General features: G+C 42.2%; 1 protein-coding gene across 6 annotated transcripts; it reads right to left on the reverse strand.

Annotated features, from left to right (window-relative positions):
• Nucleotides 1–24: 24 nt before the first annotated feature.
• Nucleotides 25–10,827, reverse strand: hmga1a (high mobility group AT-hook 1a). 6 transcript variants are annotated; one of them, XR_001960736.2, is made up of 6 exons: nucleotides 6,679–6,854; nucleotides 5,510–5,628; nucleotides 4,389–4,469; nucleotides 3,199–3,255; nucleotides 2,024–2,292; nucleotides 25–226 (listed from the first exon to the last, which is right to left on the reverse strand). XR_001960736.2 is itself a non-coding variant. In XM_018674400.2 (6 exons), the coding sequence occupies exons 3-6, from the start codon at nucleotides 5,606–5,608 to the stop codon at nucleotides 2,233–2,235; spliced, it is 297 nt and encodes a 98-aa protein (XP_018529916.1). In that variant the 5' UTR covers nucleotides 5,609–5,628; nucleotides 6,679–6,738; nucleotides 10,763–10,827; the 3' UTR covers nucleotides 25–2,232. The 6 variants fall into 6 exon arrangements, 5 of the variants coding, with proteins under 5 accessions (XP_018529916.1, XP_018529920.1, XP_018529915.1 ...); XM_018674400.2 differs by adding an exon at nucleotides 10,763–10,827 and having other exon boundaries at nucleotides 25–2,292; nucleotides 6,679–6,738; XM_018674404.2 differs by having other exon boundaries at nucleotides 25–2,292; nucleotides 5,525–5,628; nucleotides 6,679–6,864.
• Between the last annotated feature and the right edge of the window lie 214 nt (nucleotides 10,828–11,041).

The raw sequence follows: 11,041 nt of genomic DNA on the forward strand, positions 1-11,041 counted from the left end.
CCATGCCAAAAAGCAACAGAAAAATGACAAAGAAAATTCTCTTTATTGACCATTTCTGATACAAATTGTTGTAGGGCACCATAGAAATATAGACATTGTACATTTATATACGGTGTACATTAAAAAGAATGATCCCATCCTATTGAGTTTACAGTATATAAATGAACGGATGCAAGATGTTGGTATGTAGAATGACACTGATATTGTCAAGAGTAGTTGGAGGACGCTGGAAAAAAAAAAAAAAAAGAGAGAGACATGAAATGACCATTGTATTGAGACCTGTTGTATTGAGTATGGCGAGGGTGGCTGTGTGTGGTAGTGCCAAACACACGGTGACCAACACACGGTGGCCAACAGAACAGTTGAGTGGAAAGAGCGCCCAGTCTATCACAAACACACAAACATTTGTCCATGAAAATCTGAACCAACATTTCAGTGCACCAGAAGAAAAATTTTTTAAAAGGATAAAAACACACCTGCTAATCTACCACAGTCAGCGAACACAGTTGTCAAGCTGACAGGTCTCCCTGACTTGCTTCACACATTTAAAACAACCTGTCTGCAAGCTCCGGTTATGAACGAGCCAAGACGTGTTGCGTGTATGCACACACTTGACATCTTAGATACCTTATTACAGTCAGGTTAAAAAAAAAAAAAAAAACTACACAAACTTTGTAATAACGACATCTTTCCATCTCATGCCAGAGGTTACATTTAAAACAACAGAAAACCAGTTAAATGCAATTATATGGTAAAGTAAGCTGTTGAGTGAGGTATGAAATTCCAGGCCTTGTATCGCCTGTTTGCAGTTTTCCGGGTTTCGTAACTGAGGTTGTAGCAGCTTAGGTGTGTGGAAAAACCCAGTTAAGTGGACTGTGACCGCGGGTTCCCTGACACTTAGAAATACACACAAACATCTTTTTTCCTGTAGCAGACGTCATACAACACACATCTTCAAAAAAGACTAAGAAAAAGTATATTACTGTACTAAGTGATGACAGAAGGACCGAGCTAGGTGAAGCGGTGAGAGCTAGATGGAATGGGGAGAAAAAAAAAAAAAAAAAAAAAGAAAAAAAAAAAAAACGTACAGCCCTGTTGGATAGCCGTGCCACCAACTATCCTCTATTACAATCAAACTCCTTGTTTGACCAATTGCAGTTTGCCTTTACAAGTGATTGAGTGAGCGCTTGAAAACTGAGGACCATGTGAAGACAAAGACGCCAATGTAACAGCATTTGTAAAAGCTCCCTGAAGAAACGACACTGATGCTCTCAGCCTAGAACTCTGCCAACCCTATCCTTAAAAACACACATTATACCAAAAAGATTTGAGTTTTATTATAACATGAAAAGCAGCACACTCATGTTTTTTTCTTTTTGAAAATGGTATGTAACCCGAAGGAACAAAACAGTAAGTCTGATCAGACTATTCTGATTACTAACGATAAACTTTACATCTCCCCACTACACGCTGAGGACTGAGAAGGAAGTTTGAGAAGCATAACTAAATCTAAACGTTCCTACAGTAGGAGTAGGAGGAGGAGGAGGAGGAGGCGTGGTAAAGATGATTCTGCTCTACTGGTGAGACGAGGCGAAATCAGTTAGACACAGGCAGGGGAAAAACAAAACAAAAACAAAAAGACGCTTCTACCATCAGTTACCTATTCTCATCCTAAACGCTGAAGCTCAACTCCATCTATAATACGATGCAAAGGATAGGTTAACCACTTCACACGAACGCACAAACAAACAAAAACAAACAAGATGGAGGGTGGGGGTGGGGGGACAAACAAACAGCAAGTATAGGTAAAATTCACCTTTGTCCAGTACAAAACATGGAGAAGAATCTATATGCCCTACCATCTCAGATGCGGGTAACAACAAATAAGTAACATTAAGCAGAGAAAACGTCCTACAAACCATCTTTAGGGGAAAAACGGAAAACGTCCAGGCTCCTTAGAGCACACCTTTGTCCAGTATAAAAGACTTGTGATATCATGACATGTAGAGAAAAGGGCTGTTACCTTTCATGTAATTCTTAGATCTATGCTTGAGCAAGGTCCATCGTTCTATCCAGTGCTGTTGCATGATATATGTACTGTGTTAGCCCTCCTTTTGGCAAAGAGGGCTTTGTCGTGAACAGTGGTCATGTGGTGGCACTGGTGTTGGAGATACAGCCCAGTTCTGGTTAACAGTAAGTCAGTATGTTGAGTGAGGTAGCATGCGTTGTGAATTACTGGTCCTCTTCCTCTTCCTCCTCGGATGATTCCTGGGACGCCTTTTCCTCCTTCTCCTGCGACAGAACACACACACACACACACACAGTCAGGCCTCGGCTACAACCACAAGGAAAATGAGTGTTCAGCAGCAGCAGCAACAAAAGCGGCCTGTGATTCATGTCTCAACGTGACTGTTTTTAGTTTTAATAACTCAGCCCATGTACCAACATTTAAAAAAAATATATAAATGTTATTATAAATCTCTTTGATAAACCACTGTGGCATGAAGAACACCCAGGGGAAGGGTGAGCAATCTGTAGTGAAAAGTGATTCATAAGAGTGGTGAGTCACAATGAGGCATCCTGCTTTTTTTTTTTTGCTCCCTTGCCTTTCCTCCTCACACTCACTACTGCTGCCAAAGATGTTCATTCATAAAAATGAGAGGGCTAGTTAGGAGGGTAACTTTGGGTCATTCCTTTCTGTGACTAATGCAATCCAGACGTCTTCCAGAGTACGCCCTAACCACTCATGCACATGACAGAATGTTACTACAAGACCGCAATTTCTTCCGAGATTAAACACATGCTTTTTGACCGGCTGAATATGGTCTGGTGACTTATTTTGCACGGTTACAGGGGGAAATAAAAAAATAAAATAACCATGCTGTTACTTGGACAATATTTGGATTAAGACCACATTAAGAGGAAACTGTTGTGTGTGTTCAGATTTGCCTTCCGATGAGACCAGGTAGAGACTTTGCGCGACCAGGAAAGCCGCTCTAAATGAACACACGAGAACCAAAATAGCAGTGATGAGTAAAAAAATGACTCGTCTGAGAGGAAGGAGGCAGGCAGGGGAATTAGGAAAATGCAATTTCGCCCTGCAGACAGTCATACCAATCATAATTCAATTGGGAGAGGAATGGTTTAACAAATGCGAGCACTGATGTTACACTGTTTGTCCAAGGATTCTTATCTTACCTCCTTCTTAGGTCTTCCCCTGCGTTTTCCCCCTGTGGATGGGGGTGCTGTTGCCTTCTGTGGAAAGAAAGCAGTAGAAAAGTTAATAGGGGTGAGGGCGGGGCAGGGATAGTGCATTTTGCTGTGATCTTTGTGCTCTGTGACCTGCTGATGTTAAACCCAGACTTTTTGGGGGGGTAAATGAGTGCAAAAAAAAAAATTTTATACAAAAAAAAAAAAACTTGTGGTATAAACAATCCATATTTCCTTAGAGCTCTGCCTCTAGCTGCCTGCAGATGGCAGTAGTGCCTCTGCAATGAGACAGATGGAAAGGGGGCATTGGGTTCATTGGCTATTATCTGGAAGGCCGACAGGAACTGCACACAGGGCACTCCAGTTCGCTGGCCACCTGGTCTGAGGCTCAGAGACAGCTGGTGGAACTGAGCGGAGACACAAACCCTCTGCAGCTCAGCCCTCGCTGCTAAAACCTATATCATACATGTATGCGCGTATTTACTCTCTCTCTTTCCCTCCCTCCTTTTCTCCCTTTCCCATACATAGCAGTGAAGACAGAGCGCACGGGGGAGCTGGAGGGTTGGGGCGAGGGAGAAAATCAGTTGTTGCTATGGAGACGACAGGCAGAGAAGAACTAGGGCTGTGTGCTGGGTGGGGGCGGAGGGGTGCTTAGTGTCAGCTTGGAAACAGTCTTCTGGCCTCTGCACCTGCACCGCACTGTGCATGACAAGCTGCAGGAAGCTGGAGGACAGGAAGTACAGACTGAGCATCACTCAAAAAAAAGAAGAAAAAAAAAAAGAAGAGAAAAAAGTAAGGCAGTAAACCAAGGTCTTTACAATGGGAAACCCTAGCCAGGCTATTTCTGACACCAGGAGGGGAAACAGCAAAACTGCAGCCGGCCAATATATCACAAGTAACAGCAGGACATCCTTTTAAGAGGATGAGGTTAGCTACCGTTAAAATGTTCATCGACCAAGAGGAATCTGGAGGTTAGAAAAAAGGAAGCGTTCGCTTGCGGGTGAGGATGGGACGACGGACGCAGCGTGCAGCGTCATTGTAAAGCTGCGCCTGTCTCTTTCTCTTTCTCTTTGCTCTGGTGTCATTCCGGGTTTCAGGGTGCATGTAAAGCTACTGCCGAAAGCCATGATTTTGTTTGCAATGCGAAAACACGCCTGCAGGCACTGGCGCTGACTTACTTTGCCCTTGCCGGTTGTCTTGTTTTTGCTGCCCTTCGGCCGTCCTCTGGGCCTCTTTGGAGTAGGGGACCCACTTGGCTCCTGACAATCAAGACACGTCAAAAGTTACAAGTTAGCATACCGTAAACATGACTGATGTTTTTGTTCTTACGATGTCTAGGAAACATTTTTCCAAGTCCATAGCTTCCTCCCAAAAATGCGAGCACGGACACTTCTACAAGTTCACTTTTCAGGGTCAGTACAACTGATTGCCATGTACTTTACAGGCTGACAGGTGGTCAGAGACACAGGTTGCCATGGGTCTGACATAGAAACAAACTCCAACTCTGAGAAATGTCCATAAAGACGAACATAAACATCATCTCATAAAAAAGTACCCACTAAAACACGTCAAGCAGCCACAGTGCGTGTAAAAAAAGGGGGAACATCAGAGCTAAAATTTTTAGGGGATTACCATCAACTCCAAAACGCAAGGTAAACTCCGTCTGGGGGGGACATATCTTATTCATATGATAATTTGTGGTTGTAAGCTATGTCATGGCAGCCTCATCTCCTGTTGCATTTCTAGCGTGTTTACAACCGCAGCTCATAGCAACCGAGCAATTCAACACTAAAAAAACACCCCGTGCTGAGTGACAGCTATATGAGCCAGTCTGTGCTCAGGGTCTGCTATGTCATCCATTACATGACAAGCAGAGGTGTCGAGGAGGGGGGTTAAAACTGGTTTAAAGGTGTAGGGTTACACGGTTGCTTACCAACCGGTGAGACACACAGGAAGTTTGTCGTGGATGTCTACACTTACACCGATAAAGGGGTGAGCGAATGGTCACAAGGGTTCGTGATTCTTGATTTCACCTGGGGCTCGGTAGAATAGCGCGAGGCTTATGACATGGATATGCACGAGCACCTTTGCCTGCAATAATATCTACCTTGAGCATCAGCTGGAACAGATGTGAGCTTACTGGTGTGCTTTATCAGCCACCTCGCACTCTCTTTCTCAACACGCAGGTCTATTCTTGGCCGTGTTTTAGGTTGGTGATACATCTCGTGGCATGCAAACCTGACTGGCACACTTTTTTTGTCATCAAACGTTAAGAATAAAAAAAATTGGCGCTACTTACGTCAGAGGTCTTTACCTGGGGCTGCTTGCGGGGTCTTCCACGCCCCCTCTTCTCTGTTGCCTCCTTCTCTTTCGGTGAGACTGTCCCCTTGTCGCTCATGTTTGCTTAGCTTTTCAGACCTGGGGAATAAATCACACCGGTCAGGCTTGCTGCAAGGCAAGGCGTCGAGTTCATACACACACACACACACACACACACACAGCACAGAAAATACTCTGGCTATTAAACTCGCTGACCGCAACAACAAACCAAAGATGACCGGGCTAACCGCACACCGGTAACGCGTTTAACGCAATTAATCCGCGCTTATTTCCAGGTCTATTTCTGTCTCATCTGCGCTCCATTACACAGCCGACTGTGCCACACAAACAAGGGATTGACATCAAACCGGCTCGCATGATATTGCTGGGACTCAGTAGGCGGTCGGAGGCCCGCACAAATCTGCAAAAGACTACTGAACCCGACGCTCCCTTCCCCTGTACCAACCATGTTTAGAGGCCCCGAATGCTGTACTTGTTGTGGCCAAATAATCGGGCCTGCGCATGAAACTATCTCACAGCATGTCTGCACGCCGGGGACATGGAGAGATATCTACCGACATACACAATGGCTGGTGTGTGCTCGGTGGGATTCGCAGGCTAAAAAGCCCCCCCTCCTCTCCTTAGCCTGCATGGACGCTTGCCGTTTTTTTTTTTTTTTTTCAAAAAAAGGCAATGAAAATGCAAGCGAGTGAGAGAGGTGGTTGGGTTCATTTGCGGCCGCAAGAGCCCGGGCCAAGGCAACAAAAGACGGCTTCACATTTAAAACCATGCAGCCTCCTCTCGCCGGAGCTCCCTGCTCTGTAAAATGCATTAAAACAAATCGGTTCGGGGTTGTCGAGCATGCAAAGTTTCACTCGCTCGCCGTCCGCGTTTCGTGCACTCACCTTTATCGCTTGGTTATAACCTCTGCTCTAAATTTAAGACGAAATGTTTCCTTTAAGGCTGGCTGGTTGTACCCGGTTAAAAAGCCTTGCACCGATCTATAGGCTACAGCTTTTATTCGTCAGACAACACACTGCCCGCCCCTTTAAAATCCCAGCTCATGCACCGTTAAAAAAACAGTTATGAATTAGAAAAGGAAGAGGACAGACTTTTAAAAGAAAAAAAAGGTTTAAATTTTTTTCTTACCAGCAGGTTGAGGAGGTTTATTCCAACGGCGTCCTATAAATAGCACGTGCGTCTTGTCTCCTACAGATAAAGGGAAAAAGGCGCCAGCCAGGAGGAGTTTTGGGGCAATTTAAAGAGCCGCCCTCATGGGACTGAAACACTGGAGGGCGGAGATATGATAAATGGGCCACCAACAGTACTAGAGGAGCCCGAGCCCCCCCGCCCCCTCCACCCCGGATCATTTTTATTCCCCAGGTTTGATCCCAAAACACCAAAAACCATGTATAAAAAGTTACTGAAAACATTTTCTGCAAAAGTAAAATAATAAATAAATCGTATCTCACATTGTGTGCATTTGAGCCACAGTACATACCACAGTCTCTACAGTGATGGTGAGTGAACTATGACCTCCCCCAATGTAAACACAAGCCAGCTTAAAGCTCAGGAAGGCATTTCTTGGTCCTTTCCTTCCTAAAATGTGATATTCTCCAGTGGTGGATTAAATTTTCGGATCCCCCGCTCCAGTAAAAGTAGCAATACCACAAAAGTATAAAAATGCTCCATTGGAAAATTGATTCATAATGTTTAGTAAAAGAATGTAAGTCAATAAAATGCACTTAAAGTAGCAAAGGTTAATGCTAAAAATTGCCCAATGTCAGTGTCACAGTATTTCACTATTGGATTATCATACTACTGTGTAACTAGGATTATGCTGTTGTAGTTGGAGCTAATTTGAACTATTTCATGGACTGTTAGGTAGTTTAATCCACAATGAAGCACCATATTTTCTGAACAAATCATATGTTTGTGGGAAAAATCTTAATTAGTAAAATAACTAGTTATTATACCTTTTAATCCACTACATTATTACAAAGTACAATATTTCCCTTAATAATGTTTTGGAATACTACTATAAGTGGCATGAAATTAAATACTCAGGTAAAGTACAAGTATCTTCAGTAGATATTAGTTACATTCCTCCATTGGTTGTTGATGCAGGAAAGACTTCTGCAGAACCATACTCAGGTAGAAGTGCTCATATTTCACTTGACTCTATTTTAAAATATACCTAATAATACTATTTATATATTCATTTTAGAAAAAGTATCTATCTAGAAAGCCATTTTGGGGTTACAGTCACCTTATCTACAAATTTGTATTAAAATAATAACTATATATAACCATAAAAAGTCAGAACAACAATGGCTCCTCATTCCATGTTCATACCTTTTATACAGAATGGCAAGGTGGAATAAAGACACAACATTCCCACCTTAAACAGGCTGTATGAAAGGGGCTTCAGTTCTCCAAACTTTCTGCAATGAGTTAGTTAAATTCTGTAACCTATTAAAATAAAGTGATGTATACTAACAACCCTATTACCAATAGTTGTATATAAGTTATGACCAAAAAGTGACTGTTTTAGTACATTTTAGAAACTTAAAGAAGAAATATTTGCTGCTAAAAAAAAGCAAAGATTGGAGAAACAGCGGAAGAAATTAATCTTTTGCAGCAATTTTCCATTTTTCTTCTTTCATTTCCTATCAATTGTCTCTTGACCCTTTATACTTCTTCTGACGTCTTGGTGGGGTACTGACTCCCAGTTTGTGAACCAGTGTCTTTAGAGACTTGTATCATTAGTGTGATTCGGTTATTACCTAGACTGGTCTTTACTGATTCATTACAACAGTTTTAGGCAGCTCTCATGTTGTTGTAAGGTTCTATGTAGGTTGTTTCTAGGATTAAAAATGTAATCAGATTGTTTAAGAAATCTTATTTACACAACTCTGTCTTAGTCTGATTTGAGGAATATTTTGTGTTTTCTGACTCAGGCTATTTCATTGCCTACCTTGGCTAGGACACTCTTAAAAATGACTTTTAATTTCAACATGACATTCCAAAATAAGTGTTTAAAAAAATCTTAATAAGGCACTCAGTGACAGTGACGTGCAGCAGAAATGAAGACATTTTGTATCTAACGTCAGAGTTCAAATAGTTTTGTGGGGAAAATTCAAGTAAAGCAAATAAAGATTACTCTTCTGTTCTTTGCTTAATTGCTCACTTGAAATGGCTGCACAGTTGTTTAATTTCTGATGCCTCTGGAGAGCGGGCAATAACACACAACATATAGTCACTAATGGATGCAGTTTCAGCTGTAGTGAAAGTTCATTCAGCTTCACAATAAAATCCCATCCTAACATTATGCAAGTTATTTTCCCTGCAAGTACATGTGAGTTTACATGCACTTACACCATAGGACATAATTTACTCCTGCTTATAGCCCTGGGTCAGGTAATAGGTAATAAAACTAACTTGTCTACTACTGCTGCTCCTTTCATTCATACAGACATAGGTGCTTGATGCCGCCCCCATCAGGTGTCGGCGTGACCATACTTGTATTTTAAATAGATAAACATTTGATGTTTTGATCTATTGAATGGGTGTGGCAAAAGCAGAGGACACGAGACGAGATGGTATAGAAACACTCCAAACTGTGCTCTAATCAAACCACCTACTGGTACTTGCGCACAAGGGTTTCTGATGTAAATGAACTACCCATCTGGAGTTGATGGGTCCTCTACTATGCAATTGAAAACAGATACTGAGAACGTAGAGTGACCTGAAAGTGGTTGAAACAGGCAAGTCTGCTGTCATCTGCGAGTATTTCACCTCTACGCCCGTTTCATCGGGGCCAATCTCAAATGACGTGATGCACACAAACACATCAAATTACTCTGTTATCCCCAAAATCCTTTGTCATGTGCAGATAGTGTACAGATATCAACGTACTGTACGTACATGATGAGAAGAGTGGGAGTTTGGTGAAAAGGGGATTGGATAGGGGCATGAATGGAGAGGGCGCTTTTCTCAATGAGTCCAATGTTCTGCTCAGCATGTGCTTGCCTTGCATGCCACCCCCTTCCCTCCCCATTTCTCACTCTATTCACTTACTTCCTCTCTATCTTCCACAACTACTTTAGCCCCATCCCCCACACCCTCACACATCTCTGCCATACCCAGCCCCTCAGTATGTGGATGGCGACAGGGAAATAGGTTCGCTGTGTGTGTGTGTGTGTGTATTTGAGTGAGGAATGCTGTCCTTCTCAACCACTGGCACCACCTGGAGACCGATGAGGGGACTGGATAATGTGACTGATCAGTGATGATGCAAAACAAACGTTAGCACTTAGTTTACATTTAGTTGTGAAGCAAAACAGTTGCTTACAAATATTGTAAAATCAGTGCAGAAATAGAAACTGATAGCAGACCAGAGTGATGTTTTATCCTGTCTTATACACTCATTTGCCAGTTTATTAGGTACACCTACCTAAAACCTATATAGTTTAACATCTACGTTTATGAAGGTTATAATGTTCAGGTTTTGTTACAACTGTTAAACAGAGGTATTGATTAAACTGTATGATCATTTTGGAGGTTTCAGTTGTGGTGCTGCTGAATTGTATTGTAAAGGCATATGCTCATTGATATAAAAATGGTGGACAAAATAATAGAAACACACATCAGTAAAAAGCAATATAGTTCAATGGCACCACAAACTACATCTTCCAAAATGATCACACAGCCAAATCAACACCTCTTTAAAACAGTTTCAACAAAAACTGAACATTAGCAGCAAACTTTTGTATTAGACTACAGTAGTTTTAGCTGGGTGTGCCTGAAAAAAATTACAATTTTGGGTGAATCTAGAGGATAGTCTTAAAATTTGAGAGCAAGATTTTGCAAATTCATCTAAACTTTTTAATGCTCTCTCAGAGCAGTTCTGTAGCAATATAAGCATCATAGCATCAGAAAGTGTGCAAACTCTGGTAAAACGCAATCAACGTTTTTAAGAAATGTCATTCCCAGAGATGAAATTTATCAAAACTTATATCAGGTGAATCAAATACATTTCCATTAGTGTGTAAATTTGCAGATTTAAGTGACGATAAATCAAAACACTGTGCCTTACCACACACTTAAATAAATAAATTTTTGCTGTATCCGAATGATCAGATCTTAACCTGTAGCTCAAAAAAAAACTCCAAACAAACAAAAAAAACCCAAAACAGTGAGTCAGTTTGAATTTAAATGCTAATCATCTTACAAGAGACAAACACTTCCACATCAGACGCCCTCTTCAGAGCCGTCTCCTGGCTCGTGAACTCTGCAGCAGCTCAGGGAAGACAGAATCCTATTAACCATGAGGGGGTTGGGGGGGGGGGGGTGTTCTTGGCCCACTTTGGCATGTTCACCCCTCCCCCCACCTATGTCCTTGTGCCCCCCACCCCCACCCCCCCTCTCCTATATGCTCATCCGTCTTCCCCTCCAGCACGCTCTCTTGCTCATTCTAGCAATCCATTTTTAGGCGCTGTGTAAACCGCAA

The sequence above is a fragment of the Lates calcarifer genome, linkage group LG6 (assembly GCF_001640805.2).
Source record: "Lates calcarifer isolate ASB-BC8 linkage group LG6, TLL_Latcal_v3, whole genome shotgun sequence".
Taxonomy (NCBI): Eukaryota; Metazoa; Chordata; class Actinopteri; family Centropomidae; genus Lates; species Lates calcarifer.